The sequence below is a fragment of the Ruditapes philippinarum genome, unplaced genomic scaffold (assembly GCF_026571515.1).
Source record: "Ruditapes philippinarum isolate M1 unplaced genomic scaffold, ASM2657151v2 ctg1578_1_1_1_1, whole genome shotgun sequence".
In the NCBI taxonomy this organism is placed as follows: Eukaryota; Metazoa; Mollusca; class Bivalvia; order Venerida; family Veneridae; genus Ruditapes; species Ruditapes philippinarum.
Genome location: NW_026862400.1, coordinates 111657 through 133205, shown reverse-complemented (window position 1 = coordinate 133205; position 21549 = coordinate 111657). Strand labels below are relative to the sequence as shown.

General features: G+C 32.5%; 1 protein-coding gene across 1 annotated transcript in view; it reads right to left on the bottom strand.

The window, feature by feature from the left end:
- Window positions 1-367: 367 nt before the first annotated feature.
- LOC132718978 (uncharacterized) overlaps window positions 368-21549 on the bottom strand; it is a 70215-nt gene continuing 49033 nt past the window's right edge. The window contains exons 39-57 of the mRNA XM_060702704.1: window positions 21227-21441; window positions 20398-20502; window positions 19208-19381; window positions 18871-19032; window positions 18377-18470; window positions 16264-16353; window positions 15241-15452; window positions 13014-13191; window positions 12065-12190; window positions 10937-11059; window positions 10110-10247; window positions 8695-8765; window positions 8153-8261; window positions 6310-6432; window positions 5131-5256; window positions 4285-4443; window positions 3484-3732; window positions 1897-2105; window positions 368-1201 (exon numbers count right to left, since the gene is read on the bottom strand). Of these exons, the coding sequence (XP_060558687.1) occupies window positions 1154-1201; window positions 1897-2105; window positions 3484-3732; window positions 4285-4443; window positions 5131-5256; window positions 6310-6432; window positions 8153-8261; window positions 8695-8765; window positions 10110-10247; window positions 10937-11059; window positions 12065-12190; window positions 13014-13191; window positions 15241-15452; window positions 16264-16353; window positions 18377-18470; window positions 18871-19032; window positions 19208-19381; window positions 20398-20502; window positions 21227-21441 (2711 nt within the window). The 3' untranslated portion in view covers window positions 368-1153. The remainder of the gene's footprint in view (window positions 1202-1896; window positions 2106-3483; window positions 3733-4284; window positions 4444-5130; window positions 5257-6309; window positions 6433-8152; window positions 8262-8694; window positions 8766-10109; window positions 10248-10936; window positions 11060-12064; window positions 12191-13013; window positions 13192-15240; window positions 15453-16263; window positions 16354-18376; window positions 18471-18870; window positions 19033-19207; window positions 19382-20397; window positions 20503-21226; window positions 21442-21549) is intronic.

Here is a 21549-nt window from a genome sequence, read left to right as displayed (position 1 = left end):
TAAAGTAAAGCATTTGGAGACAAATAATAAAATTCAAGATGTGAAATGTTAACTGTCAAACCACAAATAAAACAAGGAAAGAAAATGAATTCCAGTAACTACACTTCAACTCATTGACTTCTTATATGTGTATATATTACAATTATCAATAATTTCAAAAATTTTATTATATTCACTGAAAAAGTTGCCATTGAAGCTTGTATAAATTTGTACATAATACATTAATTTAATTTCAAAATTTTAAATTATTTTCATGCATTATTCCTTAGCCTACTGAATGATTATGTAACCTTTAAAAACAGGTACCTTCCATATTTTATTTTCAATTTTGAAAAAAATTGAATACTATAGTAAAAGAACAAAAATATTTTTGCAGACAACATTTTTAGCAGACGTCAATTTTTCCAATCATGCAAAGGGTTAAAAGCTTTTTTATTTTTCCAGTATTTGCAAGATATGTTAAGAAGATGTTCCACAAGTTATCAAGTTGAACAAATCAATCTGTTGCTAGATAAATACACATGTATGATCCTGTTTTGAAAATTAAAACTTGTTTCCATGGTATTTTGTGATCAATTTTCCTTTTTATTTATCCCCATAAACTCTCATTTTTCCTTTTTTTTATTCAAAAATTGACAATATGATATTTTTAAGCACTTTGTTGTGTTTATTTTTTTAACAATTGCATAATATAGGAAAAAAAATTCTATTTGTATTGACCATATGTGTTTTTTTTAGTCAAGGAAAAATTCTATGTTCTACATAAATGATGAAACTATAGTAAGAAGTATAAACAGAGGTTGTGAAGATAATTTTTTTCAAGCATTGAGCATTTCCGCTTATTAAATGAAAAGAAAAATACTATAAAAGGTCTTATAATATTTGTGTTAAAAAAAATAAATGTTTGTTTATGAATGCATTGGATATTTCATGCGTATCACTTAACCACAAATCAAATTTGTAACTTGATCTCTAAATCACAGGATTCTAAAAGTAATATTTAAAGTGTGGTGTGTTTTCATAGATATAAAGTAAGAAAATCTGTGAATGAGGCTTCGGAAACTAAGTTGAAAGATAAAGAGTAATGTTTAAATGATTAAACTGCTTGGATGTTCACTACTTGACTGCATCTTGCTACATCAGCGGTCAAGCATTACCCGCCAATCAACTCCTTACATGAGCAAGATTCCACTACGTCCACCTGAAGACAAAAAAAAACCAACATCAAATATTATATAATTTATAAAAATGACCAAAATTTATAAAAATGACCATGCATTAAATAATCAAAATCCATCCAATAATAACAAATATATAATTAGATCATATGTAGGGGTTGTTTAAGGACAGCATCCCCCTCAGGAAAATTCTTTGAAATCAATAAATCATTCCATTTTCCCTAAAATTCAATTCACATCAAGTTCTTTTCTTCACCTTTTACAGAAGTATTGTTTTATTTTTCTAAAATTTTAGGGAAGGTCCCCTCCCCCTCCTGTGATACAGGCACTGAATACTGTAATGCAGATACAAACGAGAGTATGGCATGAGGTGGGGAAAGAAACAACTTTCAATTCAAGAGTCTTAATTATTGCTCTTATGTACCTCACTTCTTTTCAGTAAGATAAATTACTTTGTATATTGAATGAGTGTCGTCACTAAGGTTCAATACTGAATTTATTGAACCAGTTAAACAAAAAAATATAATGCGAGCCCCTGGAGACACAAATTATTTTATTCAACTGGTTCAGTAAATACAGTTATGTACTTTCACAAATATAATGATCTTTTTATCACATACCCAAAAGTGACTGTTTAAATTGAAAAAAAACAAACTTTTTTCATTGAAGTGCATGCAGCTTAAAGAGTTATTTTGATATATATTTTCTTTCAACTTACATCTAATTCTATAGCAGGTACTGTAGAATTCCCTATCTTTCTTAAAACAACAGTTTTCTTCACAAGATGTGGTTCGCAACAATAGTCGATGCCTTCGTCACATTCCCCACTACAGGCGCCATAATCTATTTTTAGCTCACTCTTGTACTCCTTTTCATCATCAAATGCGTGCCTGACATCAGGAACCATTGCACATTCCACGGGTTCAACTGTAGTTATAATTTTGTAATCAATAATTTTCAAGTTTTAGACAAAAATACATGTTATATTGTTTACAACAAAATAATTCCTCTAAAAAACAAGATTGTTGTTATTTTAGTACCAGAACACTTCAGACTACCACATACATTGTTCACCAGAATTTAAAAAAAAAAATCAACTTATTTAAGATAATCACATTTGTACATTTTTATGAACTTATCTTAATCCTTTTATTAAATTAGACTTCTGGTTTTGTGGTCAATATGAGCTATGTCATGACAAAACCAACATAATGGGTTTGCGACCAGCTTGGATCCAGACCAGCCTGCGCATCCGCTGATCCATACTGTTCGCTATCAGTTTCTCTACTTGTTATAGGTTTTGTAAGTGAACAGCATGGATCCTGATCAGACTGCGCGGATGTGCTAAGTGTGGCTAAGTGTCGTGATCCAGAGTGAAAACTACCACCACCAACACCACCAGCTAGTTAGAATGGTGTAATACCCATTGATCAATAGTTAGACCTCTTTTTTTCAATTTTTAACTAGAAATGTGTCCATAGGACACGGTTGCCCCCACACGATTTGTCAATCTTGTGTGTCTAGGTCAAATTTTTTTTTTGGCTACATGTGCCCAAGTTGAAAACTAAAAATCTTTAATTAAGTAAAAGGAAAATACTACAAATACTGAATAAATCCACAAGAAAACTCCAGGGTGCATAAGTACACATGCTGACCAACATTCTTGTAAACTTTCAAAGCCTACAGGTCAAATACTTTATGATTTATGTGCAACACACTAAAAAAAACTTTTACTAAGTCAAGGGCAATAACTCTAAGAATACTAAAAATATCCACACAAAAATACTACACATGCTGAGCAACATTCTAGTAAGGTTTCATGACTCTAGGTAAAATATTTTTTGAGTTACAAGCGACACAAGTTGAAAATTGCGAATTTTTTCTAAGTCAAGGGCAATTACTCTAAAAATACTAAATATATCCACATGAAAATACCCAGGTGCACAACTTTACATGCTGATCAACATTCCTGTAAGATTTCATGACTCTAGGTCAATTACTTTTTGAGCTACGTGCGACACAAAAAGAGAACAGACGGACGGATGGATGGACGGACGGACAGACAGATTGACAAGGGTGCCCCCTAAAGTGGGGGCAATAATTGAGAAAAACTTAATGTTAAACATTTTTAACTGTGGATAAAGAGTATTGTATTTCTCTTGCTTCAAAATCATTGCATACTCAGTTCATATGCATATTCAAAATCATATAACTGTCGCATGGCCAATTATATGCATATTCAAAATCATATCTTAGGCTCACTGTCACATGGCCAATTATATGCATATTCAAAATCATATCTTACCGTCACATGGTCCATGGTTGTACACCACATGGTCTCGTCTTTGGTTACATGCTTTCTTTTGAAGATGGCACGCAGACATGTATGTTTCTGGTTTGGGGTCCTCACCCTCTTTGATCAAATATCCACAAACTTCGTCCAATTCTATATCCTTGCAAGTGGGGCATTCACATTTAGCTAGGCCGTTCTCGTCAACGACACATTCAGCTGACCTGTTCTTACATGATTCATATACTTCACCATCACATGGATCTACAATAAACAACATTTATTGATGCAAAACATACCATCCTCACAAGGCATTACATAAACAATATTTTTTTCCCCTGGCATATGTACACAAATGCATTTTAAACAATTTAACTGTTATCATAATTACATCCCAAGTCATTTTTGGAAATGGTTATCCAGCTATCCTATCAGCCAATTCATTTTCATGATTAATGACAATTTTTCATAGAAAACTGAGGTACAGCAGTATTTTTTCTATTTTAAAAAATTCTACCCGTCTTAGCAAAAAGTGCCATTTTTGAGACAAAATTAGGACCTTATAGTTTGATAAGTGATAAGTCTTATAGGCCAATACGGTAGTTAACACGGTATATTGAGTAGGGAAATTATCAAAATTCCTGTAGGCAGGTTATTAAAATTCAACATATTGAAATATGAAAAACAAGATCAACAAGGAACTGGGCAGCAATGAATGCATCCCCCAACACAGAACCACTGGCAAGGAGCCCAGCAGGACACAAAACAGGACAGGGCACACGGGCAAAAAACTGACGAGATGTCATTTAAACTAACCTCCAGGGCAAGGTCCTTCATAACAAGCAGCTTCGGCCGACAATGGATACTTGTGGATGAAATCTTGACTCACATGACCTGTACGTGTTCTCGTCATCGTTCCTTTACCACATGACACACTGCAAGGAGACCAGTCTGTCCACAACGAGACTGGTATACCTGGGAAAAAACCAAACAATGTTGATGGTTATTGAATAGTGACATTTAAATTGTATATATATATATATATATATATATATATATATATATATATATATATGTATATGTACACAAAATGTACATATATGGCTGCTTCAAATCTATAACTGATTTTATTATAATTTTAGTAAAAAGACCTAGTTGTTCAGTACTGTAAAAATCATTTGAAAAGTATTTGACAGATTGTTCGGCCATATAAACTGTATTAGTACAGGGTATTCTCTAAATCAATGACTTTTTTTGAGCAGGTCTTCATCCTTCAAAAAATATTTTACCAAAAGGGGTTTTATCATACACTTTCTGTACAACATTTGAGCAAATACATTAAAGACAACTGCAGAAGACAGATTTTATCCATGCAACCAGTGCAGACCAAGATAAACAGGCATATCCATGCCATTTGATTATGGTCTGCACTGTACACTATTTAGTCAATACATATTTTCAAATTTCCCAACCAGTCATGAATGGTTTTGTCCAGATTGAAATATGGACAAGTTGATTCATTATATTTAGTATGGAAGGCATCAGTTACCGGTAATTATAGGCAATTTCACACAAACTTGTACAAGAAGTTATGACTTATTTTACTCATATCTTCACAGATATATCTTCCCAGATATCCAGTAATGTTAATTAATTGCTTACCTCCATTTCGATCTACACAATAGTCCATATTGATAATAATTTCAGGTTCACTGTCCATTTTGCATGCGATCTCTTTAAATCTACATAAGTTCGTATATATCACAAAGGTACTTGAACATACACTTCCTGAAAAGATTTTTTAAGAATTGTCATTCTCTGAAGTAGAATAATTTAAAATGATTTTCTATTCATACAGTATGTTAATTATATAGGCTAGATATATGTTAAAGACAAGTTTCATTCCATTTAATTTTGTTCCTTTTTGTTTTTGAATGATTTTGAATGTTTTTAAAATCTTGGGTCCCTTGTACATGTACGTCATGTTCACCACAATCTTGAATCTTTTATTCATTTGTTCTTGAATTGTATTATAGAGGAAGACCAGGTGCTCCTCTGTGCATAAGCTGGCACCTGAGTAGATCCACTAACATTTCCAAAGGCTAGTTTTCTCACATGAAAGACCCAATATCAGAACTTGGACCCAAAGAAAAAGAATTTGAGGGTATTGCAAGCACTTCTAATCCAGTTGTCATGAACACTCTTCTACATAACCTATCTAGATGCAGTAAATAAAGTGTTTCACAAAGAAACCTATATAACTAAACTTGATATTTTTAATAAATTTAATGGATTATTAATTTGATTTGCCATAACTAGGAAAAACACTTGATCAACATGTATTTCTATACTGTATAATTTCTCTCAATATATACAGCCAACTGATTTATTTTAGCATTTAGAGATTGAAAATCCCCAAAAAAAACGACTGGATGATTTGCTTTTAATTAAAGTAGTTTGTTTTTTACGCCAATTTTAGCACATTTACTTTAACATATTTTTTTTCCAGTCATATCTTGGCACTGTATGTCTTATAATAAACCTAACTGACTTTTGGCTGCATAAATAATAGTAATTACCAATTTCTCTATAAATGGCATGAACTACCAATCATACATGATATCTGAAATGGCCATTTTAGACTAAATGTCCAAACTCAATTGTCATAGAGAAATTTGGCCTCGCCTCAGATCCAACTAGCTACTGCTAGATCACAAATCCTATGCTCTCCCTATTCAGCTAAGTGGGCAGACTTAAGTATAAATATAAAATTAAAGTGTGGTGAAGGTTATATAAAAAAGTCATGAAAAATTGTCAGTGTCCAACTTTTTTCACACATACCACTTGTTATATCCGATTCTGTGCATTCTTCACATTCACATTTTGGTTTTGCTGTTCCTTCCTCATCGTTGCAAGTTTGATATTCTGGACATAGTTTTGGCTGACCTTCACCTGGACATCTACCTGCAATAATGTATGTCATATAATAAAAAGTATGCTCCTTTATCAACACTAAATTTTCAGTGTATCATATTGTTATTTTGTTATCATAATCTTTATATCCATTAGCATTTGTTAAAATTATTACAAAGTCTATAAATAGGTCATAGCCAAGTGGTTAACATGTTGGACTAGTAATCTTGTGATTGCTGGCTGCATGAGTTCAAACCCCATCAGGGGCAAGCCCTTGTTTCCATGCACAAGAAAATTTTCACCCATTGCTCAGTACTAATGTTAATTCCAGGAATGGCTTTGAAAGTGTGTCTATAAGCTTACTGCTTCCCACAAAAACAAACTAAAATAAATTCTGTATAAACTAAACCAACATATTTCTTATAATGTTTTCTTGTTCTGTTGTTAACAGTCAAATCAGCTAACCTAACAAGCTTAAACTGCCAGATTATTAATATAGAACACAATGCTTTGTAGTAATGACATAAGTCATATTTCAAATAATCATAAATACGCCAACAACATGTTATTTTTATTCAAGCATTTCGACAATAAACAAGCTCTGAAGTCTTCAGAATAAAACCATCAAAGTCAACATTGGCATCCAAATCATAATGTCATGTTCTCTGGCATCATGATAAAACATAAATGAGCTGCGCCATGACAAACCAACATAGTGCGACCAGCATGTATCCAGACCAGCCTGTATATCTGCACAGTCTGATTCAGGATCCTTCATGTTCCCTATCAGTTTCTCTACTTGTAATAGGCGAACAACATGGATTCTGATCAGACTTTGTGGATGAGCAGACTAGTCTTGAACCATGTTAGTCCCAAACGCACTATGTTAGTTTTGTCATGTCATGGCGCAACCATGTTAGTAATGGCTATACTTATTTGTAGTAAAAAATGTAAACATTAGTCAAGGTAATGGATATCAAATACATTTGTTAACAGGTAAGATTTTTTTTTTCATATTTGGAAACCCAGGTATTTGGTATACCGGTATTTCAGAATGGAACTGTCACACAGTAAAATATCCTTAAATTATTAGACCTTGGGGATTTCCTTACTTTGAGATAGGAGATATACAGTGAATATGCTCTAATAATTTTATAGCGTGTTATTTTCTACAAAAGTTATATTTAAATAAATCAGAAAAAGGAAATTCAAAGTTATTAGATTATATAGTAAATCAATATATAAAATGTAAAGTTTTAGATTTTTTTTACCATATTTGGCAACTAAGAGCTTTAAAATATGCACTTTTTCACTGAACCTGCAGGAACCAAAGGTGTTAGCCACCATTATACAGCCAGGTAAGACCCGTTTGTCCATGCAGTCTGACAAAAGTCTACTGCAAAATCATTATTATTCGTTGAGAATAAATTTTTGTGGTTTTCGTGGAAAGGTCAATCCACACATATAAAATCCAACAAAATTTCTTTTAATCTGCTGTAAGATTATTTTGCATCACAGGATTTACATTTTACCTTTGGAAAAATAGACAGTCCAGCAATTTTAGAAGCCACAAAAATGTTCTTTGTGACAAAACCACAAAACCAAGAAATTAAAAAATGAATTCACAGTATACCATTATAGTAGTTTTGAAATTATGGAAGTCCTTTAAACATAAAATGGACAGTTCCTAATGAAAACCTGGGCAAATCTGTACACAGATTCTGCAGGTACAGGTTTTCAAAAGGAAGGGAAAAAGTTTAAATATTTTTACTTTTGCATTTTCCGTAGTAATTAACTGTAACTCCTCTTAGATTGTTTTGACATATGGCTATCACCATAGCAGCATAGTTTGGGTAATTCACATGATCTGTACCACAAACCTGTAACAAAAATACATTGTATGTAATAAATAAATTGATAGCGGCCTCTGTCAGGCCTCTGATATTATAGTCACTTGCTACTCACCACTGACTGACATTCAATAAATGTTGCTCAGGGAGGGTTAAAATCACTTAAAAGTCTTACTTTTGAAAGAATCTTGATTGTTATATAAAGAGGTTTTCCCTCCATATTTGGTCTGCTTTGCAAAGATTTGCTAAGAGTGCAAAAGAATCATTTTTCATTTACATGCCATAGTGTAATGCTATCAATAAGCGCGTCTTTATACTATATTCCTATAACGCAAATGAAATCACATCAAATTATATGCAGGGCTGTGCAAAATCGGCATTTGTGATAATGCTTGTTTATTCTTTTCAAGTCTTGTATGTCCTATAAAACATAAGTCCAGATGTGAAAGTATATGTAAAATACCTTTCTGGGATCGTTGCATCTACCACCAACACATACGCAGCATTTTTCACCTCCTGTTGCAGCCCCCATTGCTGATTTATGACAAAAAATAAAAAATTATCATTGAAATTTACATATTTTCAAATATGATGTAAGTTAAATAACTTTTTTCCTCTGATTATATTGATAATATTATAATTATAATGTAAAATATCCAACAACATTTAATAAATGAATGAAAAACGCTTGACAATTTCAATATTTCAATATTATAACAATTGTATATGTAATCATTTTAAATGTCTATCATCATAAGAATTTTTCATGATAAGAAATGAAAGACTGGAGCTGTCACTATATAATATATTCATACACATATATTCCATTATGATGCTTAGAGTAATTCTTTTTTTACTCAAAATTTACAAAATAAGGCGATTCATTAAAACGTTTAAAAATTGAGAATATCAAAATTAATTCACTCCTGATTATGTATGTTGATTATTATCTTACATATAATAATGATATAAATTCATTGGAAAATTGTTTTAAAACAGTTTAGAATTAATGGAATATAGTAGAATATGCAAGAAAAAATATCTGACATTGCAGTTTCGGATGGGTACCAAGAAGATGGACATAACCCTACATGTCAAAACCCACACCTTAAAATTTTATTAGGTGTGGGGATATGTCCACTATATAAAATTGAAGGTGTGGAGTTTTGTCTAAGGCCCCCACGATTACACGTTTAAACGGATTTGTTTCGATTTTCATTCATAAACGTTTACGATATTGTTTACCGTTTAATCGAAATGACCATATTGTCTTACAAAATTTCTTAATCAATGCCTGTAACCATGGATTTTATCAATTCTAGTGGTTTATTCCAAAGTAAACAAACAGAAAATGGGTGTTTACAACCCTCCACACAGCATAACCGTGCAAAATTGCTCGTGACATAATACATTTTTGGTAAAAAATGAGGTTACAATGCAAAAAATGTGTGCTGACTCAATCGTGATGAGCCTTGCACATTCTTTATTTGTACATGTATTAAAAATAGAAAGAACTACATCATTTGGCGACTCAAATACATGGTGTGTATAGTACATAGAGGTACCACCGTTTAAACGGTATCGTTTCGGTTCTTAGCAGTCGTGTAAACGTTTACAAAAAATTGTAAACGTGGGAGCCTTAGTTTTGTCTACTCTATGAAATTCAGATGTGAGATTCTGTCCATTATAACATTTTGAGGTGTGGGGTTTTGAGGTGAGGGGTTTTGTCCTACATTTCTGGGGACAGATATTCTGATCTGAACCGCAACATATGACAGATATTATTAAACTACAACATAGAATCTATCATCCATCTTTAATTACCTGATTTTTTTTTGAAAATTCAAAAAAGCTAATTATATATTTAACTAAACTTACGTATACAGACATTGTCAGCATTCTTCTCGTAACCATCACAACATTTACATTCATATGTTCCGATCCGGTTTACACATACGCTATTGTTGGTGCATAATTCTATTCCTCGTACTTTGGCTATGTCACATTCATTCAGGTCTAAAATATACCAATGTGAAGATCAATATAAACAAGTTAGGGAGGTTTGTTCTTTTGTCAAATTAAGATAATATGTTTTTTTGTGTAGTAGATTTTATTAAGTCATTTATGGCATTTCAATAAATTCCATATTTCACTTGCCCCAAGTGTGATTATATTTTTCTATGCAAAAGCTGTGGTCAAGATTCTTTTGTCTCATGCATAAATTCCAAGAAGGGAAGCATAGAGATGATGACTTTATATTGTTCCTTGGTCTAAGAAGCCTCAGATTATAAGTTTTGATTAGACTTATGACTGTTAATAAAGTAATATGGCCAAGAATAAAAGGTTGTAAGAATATATGACCTGACATGCCAGGTAAGAGGGTTATATTGCAACCAAACAAGGTCATATAACCTATCAAAAGTCTTTATAACTGATCAATTATACTGAATGATTGCTTCTTTTGATACAATTTTTTGTAGAGAAGCACAGAAGAGTTCCATGAACACAAACAAATCTTCTCTGTTCTTTATTTAAATGTAGATCTATATATAATTTAAATGAATCAATCTCAACCAAACATATCAAGTAAGGGCCACAAAATAATGTCGACACCTACAGTACTATATTGTACAAATATTAGCAGAGCAACCTTGTGTGCCTAGACATTACCAATTTTCTTACAGTCAAAATCAATCGAGACTTACCGTCACATTTACCACCGGACATGACGTAGCCCCGTTTACATTTACATTCGAACGACCCATCTGTGTTAACACAGTCTGATCTTACTGGGCATGTATTGAGTTCTGTCTCACACTCATCCAATTCTAAAAACAAAATGAAGAAAATGATAGAAAATTATCCTTCTAGTTACAGTACCTCTGCAGAGAGATCCTTTATATGGAGCATATAATGAACCAGTCATCACGACATTCCCAAGATAATGGGTTTGCAACAAGCATGGATCCAGACCAGCCTGGGCATCTGTGCAGTCTGATCAGGATCTATGCTGTTCGCTTACAAACCCTATAACAAGTAGGATACTGGTAGCTAACAGCATGAATCCTGATCAGACTGCATGGCTGAGCAGGCTGGTCTGGATCCATGCTGGTCGCAACCTGATATGTTGGTTTTGTCATGGCGCTGCTCATATTACTTCTTTACAACAACCGTAATATTTCTTCCCAAAGTTATATTTCACATTCTTACATGATTTATATTTGACTATTCTTCCATCAAAGAGATAGGGCAATTAAGTGCATTATCATATGATATAAGCACAGCATAAAAAAAAGAACAATTATACATCATAATTTTTGATGTCCGAATGATGTGATGTCCATAAACCAAATAACATCCAGAAAATTACCTCTAAGCTCAATGTAGTTTAACATATTTTTTTATCAAATCTCTTTTTATCAGCATGTTAGAATGGAAATAGATATCAATTTTTCATGCATTATAGTCTAATATTATGTACTTTGCTTTGTAATTAATAAGAAATATATGAATCTTAAATTCTCAGTTGAAATTTAATACATTGTAATAACAAAAAAAATCCTGATCTTGACGTAAATTGTGGTATATGTAATGTACAAACTACTGTAAACACAATTTTGTACCTCCAAGCATTATACAGACCTCCAAAATATCGACATTGCAGTCAGCTTAAGCCACTGACTGGGGGTCTTTTAAAGATTTTGGGCTTACAAATTTGTCCTCACAATGCTAGGAGGTCCTTAATGATGTGTATAATTTCTAACATGGTCATTGCAAACACAAAAACACTACAAAAAAAAACGGTTTTCAAATGAAAAATTTACTATACTGACCTTTACAGATACCGCAATCTGTAACATATCCTGGATTACACTCACACTGATAGTAACCTACTGCGTTCATGTTGTTTACACACGTCTCGTTCTCCCTACACGGGCTCGTTGGTAGGCATGGATTTTCTAGTAAATAAATAATTATATTTATAAAATAATTATCATTACACTCAACAATTTAATGCATGATATCCTAATATAAAGAAAGAAGTGAAGCTTTGTTTAAAATCTTCAGAATTTGGATTCAGACAGAACAGTAAAAGTCCAGTAAAACAGGTCCTGATAACTCTGGATGGTTCAAGAACCAGTACTCTTGTTTGCCCTTTGTTATTAATTTGCATCAGAACATTTTAATTGAATTTTCAGTCGTATTGTCTTATATAGGGCAGAGTTTCCATTTCTGAAAGTAATAACTCGTCCATTTAATTATGTAAAGCACAAATAAGAAAGATTTAAAACAAGAATGGAAAATATTATCTGTAACACTCATATTACTTTACATTATGTATAGACTGTACTTCAGTACCTGGATTTGTAGTAATTTTAAGACCTAAATTTGTATTCAAATCATTTTTTAACTGGCCAACTGTGACTACTTAATATATATTATATAATCTATATTTGATGAGGGTCACCTAACCATTAGGCACATAAATAAGCATTTGCTGTTAAGTATGGACCCCAGTACCCTTTAATCGTTGTCCCTGCTAACCTTGTATGGCAACTCCCCTCAGCTTCAGTCAGGAGATCAGTGGCTAGTTCACAGGAAACAAATTTTGGTTATCTTTATTGATCACCACCCCAAGTTGTTCAAATCTTGTGCTGAAGCCCTGCAGCTCTCAACAACATGCATATACCATGGAGAAGAGACAGAATTCATTGATTTTGGGATCCATGTACATGTATTTAAAGCTTTCAAGGTTGGTCCTTACTCATACAAAGCACTTACCAACACAGACTGTTCCATTTCCATAGTAACCCTCCTTACAATGGCAGCCATATTTTCCTTCATATATAGTACATGTAGCATGCTCATGACATTCTATATCATCTACATTTGACAACATATTGTCTCCCTCGCATGTGACAACACGTTGACAATTGTCTGTTGTTATAACTTCACCTTTCTGAAAGCAACCAAATAATCATTTACATAGGGAAAGTGGTGGGATTTTAGCTACAATATAAAAGAAAGAGAGCATCAAAACATTCAATGGCACTTTGCACACATATCTTGAATTTAGATGAATGTGATAAAACATAGCAGAAATATTTTATTAACTACATTGTAATGTAAAATAAATGTTCTACCATTTCAGTATTTAACTTTTAAACAATATTTATTTATAATCTAAACATTTACATAATAAAACATAAAACATACATAAAATATAATTCATGGATTGTAAAAGGCAAAAGGTCAAAACATCTTGAACACCCTCCCCCATCCTCCACCTAAATACACATCAAAGCAGTAATGTATACTTGTAATGACTTTGAATCATGGGAATCCTAAATGTTACAGGGGTTTAACCATATAATGTTATTTGGAAAACGGTTTGAAGATTTATTAAAAAAATGTAAATTAAAGATTTTAAGATATCATCTGATAAAATGTATTTTAAGACATATTTCCATAAGACTAAAATAGACAATTGGTGTCCTTAGTAAAACAGTTTCTGAGTTTCACTGTATAATGTTGTTTAAAGGGACTCCACTGAGGTTTTTTAACATAACGGGAATGGAAATAATTTTTTGACATTAATGCTCCAAGGTCAAGACCATTAACATATATGCAAAATTTCAGATCATTCACTTACTCCATTTTTCCATGATATTTATTCTCATTGTAAAAAATGACCCAAAATTACTCAAATTGGGCTAAGAATAGCATAGAAATACGATTTTCAATTTATTTCTGTGTATATCTCTTAATTATCTTTTGCAATTTTTTCGTTTTAAATGAGCCGTGTCATGACAAAACCAACATAATGGGTTTGTGACCAGCATGGATCCAGACCAGCCTGCGCATCTGCGCAGTCTGATCAGGATCCATGCTGTTCGCTTATCAACTCTATTACAAGTAGAGAAACTGATAGCGAACAGCATGGATCCTGATCAGACTGCGCGGATGCGCAGGCTGGTCTGGATCCATGCTGGTCACAAACCCATTATGTTGGTTTTGTCATGACACGGCTCAAATGCTTTAGCTGTTCTATGTAAGAAATTCAAATTTTATCTTTTTAGGTTTTTGAACCTCAGTTGAGTTCCTTTAAAATATCAAACATTAGATATTTTTAAACTAGAAATATGTCCATAGGACACGGGTGCCCCCACACTCCACTGTTCTGTCAATCTTATGACTCTAGGTAAAATATTTTTCGGACTACATATGCCACAAGTTGAAAACTGAAAATCTTTTACTAAATAAAAGGCAAGAACATTACAAATACTGAATAAATCCACAAGCAATTCCCAAGTGCATAAGTACACATGCTGACCAACATTCTTGTAACCTTTCAGGCCTACAAATCAAATACTTTTTGAGCTATGCATGAACAAGTTGAAAATTGCAAATCTATACAACTGTAAGTCAAGGGCAATAACTCTAACGAAACTGAAACAATCCACATGCAAAGTCCCAGGTGCATAGCTTCACAGCGATGTTGATCATTATTCCTTTTAAAGTTGGTTGATTCTAACTTAAGTACTCAAAGAACAAATAACACAACATAATGAACTGGTTTTTACTAAGTCAAGGGCAATAACTCTACAAATACTGCATAAATCCACAAGCCAAACCCCTGGTGCACAACTTCACATGCTGAGCAACATTCCCGTAAGGTTTCATGACTCTAGGTCAAATACTTTTTGAGTTACGTGCGACATAAGTTGAAAATTGCAAATTGCAAGTCAAGGGCAATAACTCTAAAAAATACTAAATAAATCCACATGAAAATACTCAGGTGCACAATTATACATGCTGATCAACATTCCTGTAAAGTTTCATGGCTCTAGGTTAAATCCTTTTTGAGTTACGTGCAAAACAAAAGAGAACGGAAGGACGCACGGACGGACAAGGGTAAATCTAAATGCTCCCCCTAAAGTGGGGGCACAAAAATTAACAGTTTTAAATAATTTTACAATGTAAAAATAAAAAAAATTGAAATTGAAACCTGGTAATAGTCGTCATTGTAAATACAACCACAATCCTCAGGCTCGACACACTCCTGGTCATCTAACACGTAGCCTGGTTTACATATACAACCTTCTCGGCATTCTGTGTTCAGTGTTGAAGGAGCCGTTACGTTACGCAGGTAGTCAGCGCATGTTCTCGGTGGACCTCTCACACAAGGATTGTAGTCTTTAGTCTCACCACATTCTATCCCTATATAACCATATATAACCATATAATATAACCATATATATAACCATATAAACAACCATATATATACAACCATATGTACATGTGTTAATATCATAAACAAGTTACCAATTTAGATCCAGTTTAATCTAAATCACCAGGCCTCGTGCTCACTTAGATTTAAGGATCAGGATCAAAATCAGGATCAAAATAAAAATCTCAAATTTTTTTCCATTACCTATCTTCATATATAAAATATTCAAATTTAACTTCATATATATTTGGCAGAAGTATTAAATTTTGACTTTGACCTTTGAAAATATCAATTTGTTTTCTTTCTGAATGCATAATGTCTTAATGTGACATAAATAGAAATGGTGATGACTCTAGGAGAGGGACCAATTTAGGGTACCAAATGGTATATCTTTTTTATATCAATTTGTTTTCACTTGTAAAAATTAAAAGATCTATGGCACAAAGTGAGAAAAATTTCCATAACTGGGACTCAAACCCAGGACACTGGGATTTCTGTTCCTCAATATTACCATGCCTGACTTTCACAATTTGCAACTATTGTGTTTTTTTAACAGTTGTAACAATGTATGATGTGATACTAGGGACACACAAGATTGCTTACTGCATATAATTTTGTTTGGGGAAAAAATTACAATGTATGATTTATTTCTTTGAATTATATAATGAAATAAATGATCCATTAGTAAGATTGCTGGGTACATAACTGTATCAGATGCTTATTACTTATATACTGCATTTCAAAATTGATGTTTATTTACAAATGAAAACAGAAAATATTTCGATAGGATAATATACTCACAGCAGAATTGTTTTGTTCTGAAAGTCTTCACCTCAACATCTACAGCAGCCGAACATACAGCAACAAGATGACGGGCATGTGCACATATAGCTATAATAACATTCATAAAATTAGAATAACCATCTTTTATCGTAAGTTATCAGTCTTAAAACTATTAGGAAAGGCAATTTATGTTTGCATTTATCAAGGCTTTTTAGTTCTTGGTTTAACAATTCATGTAATGTATTTGTCCATTTTTTTTCACAGTCTTATCATAGATTTCAATAAACTACAATACAAAACAATACAAGACAAGGCAAGACCAGACAAGATCGGACCGGACCGGATCAGATCAGACCATACAATACAATACAATACAATACAATACAATAAAAGCTCTATGTGATGCGATGTCATGCAATGCAAAGCAAACAATACAGTTACCACATAATACATAGACATAATATTATTATAAGCTTTATTTCAATCATATAAGCCCATGATGACATGCTAATTAATAGCATATTACAAGACAACAAACAGTGCAATACAAAACAAACAGTGCAATGCAATACACTGCACTGCAATAAAGAACAGAATATATTTACACAGGATGTCAATTACATCAGGAAACAAAGACACTCATACTTACCAAACTTAAGTAGATACCAAATAAATAACAAGAAAAAAAATTAATTTAGATTGAAAGCCATATGACATTAGAATAATTATGTTTTTTTAAGGGTATAAAGCTATATCTTATGAAATATTTTTATAAAATTTATCAACAGTAAAATTATATTGTTGCCATAATCTTTTGGCGGATTCTCAAAATATTTTTGACACAAAATGTCTCTAATTTTTATCACACATAGCTTGAATATTGTATGTAAACAGAATAAAATGTTCCTGAACAAAATATTATGCTGCAGTTTTAAATAGGACTTTAACTGTTAAGCGATGATTTTGTGTGCAAGCCATTCACTTTAACGACAATATAGTACAATATTTCTTTCATACAAGCATTTTGGATATATTCCTTGATAAAACTTAAAGCTGCACGCCTCCAGATGAGCCAAAATATTTCAAGAAAATGAAAATTGAGAAAAATGTACTAATATTTCAAGAAAGGTAAAAAACAATAAAGATCAATGTTAAAGTTTATAGTTATTTGCGATTTAAGATTGATTTTGCAGTATTTTATCACCATATTTCTACTGCATTACTAAAGCAGTAAGGGCTTTTTTGCATAATTATTTTGACCACTTTTTGGTTATTTGCATGGATTGTAAGTGCCAGTTGCAATATGTAATTAACTTTATTTGTTCACCTTACAATATTTCACTGTCAAATACATTATCAAAATTTTCATGAAATTTAACATGAATCTGGAGGCTTGCTGCTTTAAACAATCATATTTGCAGCAGATAAAGCTTTATACACTTCAAGAATTAATCTCACATTAAATTGATCAGAGGCTGACCTTATAATGCTTACTATTTACATTAGACTGTGAAACTACTTATTATGCTTTCTAAACAAACATTTGGCAGCTTAACACTGTTAAAACTTCAGATGATCTATATAAAGAGTCCAAAGCGCTCTCAAAACTATCTTGGAGACCAAAACTCTCTCAAAACTATCTATCCTATCATTATCTTAGTGGCAAAAATGCATTAAAATATCTTGGAGTCCAAAATGCTCCCAAATATCTTGGAGTCCAAAATTCTCTCAAAACTATCTCTGGAAACTATCTTGGTGTCTAAAAAGCTCTCAAAACTTAATTATGTTGAAGTCCAAAATCTCTCAAAACTGTCTTGGAGTTCAAAATTCTCTGAAGCCTATTGAAAACTATCTTGGAGTCCAAAAAGCTGAGTCAAAACTATCTTTGAGTCCGAAATTCTCTGAAAATTATCTTGGAGTCCAAAATGCTTATTCAAAACTATTTTATAGTCCAAATTTAGCTCTCAAAATTATCTTAGAGTCCAAAAATTTTCAAAACCAGCTTGGAGTTCAATACCTCTCAAACCTATCTTAAAGTCTAAAAACTCTCAAAATTATCTTGGAGTCAAAAATACTCTTTCACAACTATCAAAATGACCATTAAGTACAAATTAAACAAAAACTAACACACCTTGTTCTAGATCTCCTTCTATACGACACATGTCATATATACATCTGCTGTGATAATTTTCTCTCAATGTGTCATCCATGGCATCAAGGCATTCCTAGTAGAAACAAAACCCATTGAATTGAATTGCAGTTTAGAATATTGCTAGATTGATTCATTGTGATCCTAATAAAACATTAACAATTATATCAACCTGGCCCCCTGCATTATAATTTGTTGAATGGAATTTGTATGCTTTAAATTGAGATCTATCCATATTGTTCAGCAATTTTGTTAAAAATACAATCATTTTAAAGAGAGGAGGTGCATACAAAATGTATTTTGGGGGTGCCTCAGTGTATACCGGTACATTAAAATGTCAGACATCTGACAAGTTCAGCTGACCTCATTCATAACTAAAATCATATCGGAGTCATTTTTCATCATTTTTTCATGTAAAATTTACACACAATAAAAAAAGTTATAAATTGATTACTCCTGTTTGGTTATACATGTACCTTGAAATGTTTGTGTTTGCCATAAATCCTATTACACTGAACTTCAGCCATGGCTTTCATTTCACCCTCACATGGATCAGTTACTTCAGCAGAACAGTTGGCTGAACAATCTTCAGCTTCTGGATTTACCCAGGATTCAACAAATTCGGCAACATTACCTGTCTGTTAAATAAGAAATAGAAATAATGAGACTTTTTCCCTATAAAACATATAATTAATGATATATTATAATAGATCTAGATATTATATAATCTGGCTCATGAAAAATTATAAATTATAAACGCACTTTGTTGGTTTTGTCATGGTGCGGCTCATTTTTTTGTAAAATTCTACTTACAACATTCCCCTCGGTGATACATGCTGGCCCAACTGTTGGATCGTCATTGGGGTCATTATTATAATTGCCACAAATTCCACAAGTTTTTCCGGCATAATTGCCTGGCACTAATATCGTGACGGCACCATCTATGTCATAAACCACTTCAATTCCATGACTTAGTGATTTTATTTCCTGTACAATTTAAAATTACATTATAAACTTACATTTTTATTTTAATACAGGATGAAAACTCTTTTTCTAAACTACATAGTATTTAAAGCAATCCCTATACTGCACATATACTAATTTTAAAAGATTTAAAGATATACAATACAACAAAAACTTTTATGTTTGGAAGTATTTTCTCTAACAAATAATTCAATAATATGGTAATGTAAAACAAGTCTTTCTTTTTATTACTAACCATCATTTCAAGCTCTTTTCAAAAAGTAAACTAAAATTACCACTAAGGCTCCCACATTTACAATTTTTCACAATTGCTAAGAACCGAAACGATACTGTTTAAACGGAGGTACAACACCATGTATTTGAGTCGCCAAAAGATGACTTACTTTCTATTTTAAATACAAGTACAAGTAAATAATGTTCAGGGCTCATTACAATTGAGTCGGCACACATTTTCTGCATTATATCCAAATTTCGCTATTTGAAAGATCAAAGGAAAATCAACTTTACCAAAAATGCATTATGTCACGAGCAATTATTGCACGGTGATACTGTGTGGAGGGTTGTAAACACCCATTTTCCATTTTTTTACTTTGGAATAAACCAATTAGAAAAGATAAAATCCATTATAACAGGCAATTATTAAGATACTGTTAGACAATATGGTCATTCCTATTAAAGGGTAAAACATATTGTAACCGTTAACAAATGAAAATCGAAAAGAATCCGTTTAAACGTGTAACCGTGAGGGCCTTTATTACCACTCTGAATTATGACTGGTAAATAATCATAAATCATAAAGGGAAAGGCATCCTTCAATGCATCGTTTTAATTGTAATTGTAATTATAAAGCATTTGCATGATGGGGTGATTGGCTACCAGACTCAATTGAAAAAGAACACTTGTTACTCCTATTACAAGTTCCCTGGTTATCACTTTCAATTATGCAAATGAATTATTAATCTGTAAATAAATCAATCCATTGTTAACTTTATGTGATAAATTAAACATAAAGCACTTACGATAAGGTCACCATAGCTAATAATTTGTAGTTCCGGTGTCAGGAATGTTGGGATGACTGTCAGGCCGTTAACCCGGACCTCGTTTCCAGGCAGAACTTCAATTTTCTGAAAACATGAAACGGACCCATCGGAAATCAACTTTGATAAGGAAGACACAATATTAACCATTTACATACTGGATTCGTATAATCGATTTACCCCTACTTTAAATTTAGGACAGTCCATTTAAATTTCTAAGGGATTTCGATCATTACCAAAATACAAAAATTGATCTGGCCTGGGTATATACTTGTGATAAAGGATAAAATTAATTTCGGTTCATGCAAGATAAGGGTCATGAAAAGTTGCTTGTATATCATTGATGTCTCCTTTCTTTGTTGGTAAATAAATATGCTTTCACATCATCATTTTGGATTCAGTCATTAACTCTAGCAAATGATTTTTCGTGTTTCTTTTCATTTATCAGTAAGCTGTATTTGTTTTATAAAAAGAATAGAAAAATGTCCATACAACACAATTGGCAATGTGCCACCGAAATGGAATAAGGAGCCATTTCTTCTGTTATTTTGTTTGTTTAATAGAGGGCCATTGACCGTTCTCTTTTGTCCTGTTTACAGTTAGATGGCCTGCCTATTTAATTTTTGGTATATCGCTCCAACAGTCCGCTGTTTTGTCAGTCTACTGATGAACAGAATGACAACAGAACTGCTATTATTATACAACAACAAGGAAAAATGTATATGCACCCCCCACCCCCCAGCTCTAAATACTTGTGGGCATAAAAAAATGTTAAAGATGAAAGATGTGTAAATTCAACAATTCAACTTACATCACCATTGATTGTTAATGCTATCCATTTTATCCAAGAAGCATCGAAAGATGTCTTATACTTCTGATAGAACTTGGCTGTTAGCTGGAATGTAGGAGTTCCTCCTCCGCAATTATCTCGAGACAACACATATTCGCACAAACCCTGATAGCTGCCCCAATATCCGTCAATTGTTGCAAAATGTGGGTCGCCAAATACGGAACACTCTCCCATAGCTGGATTATAAGTTATTTAGTTATTTAATAGAACTAATTAGCTTATTCTATCTTTAAGTGACATGATGTTATATCATTTAATATCATATATTTACTATATCAAACCAT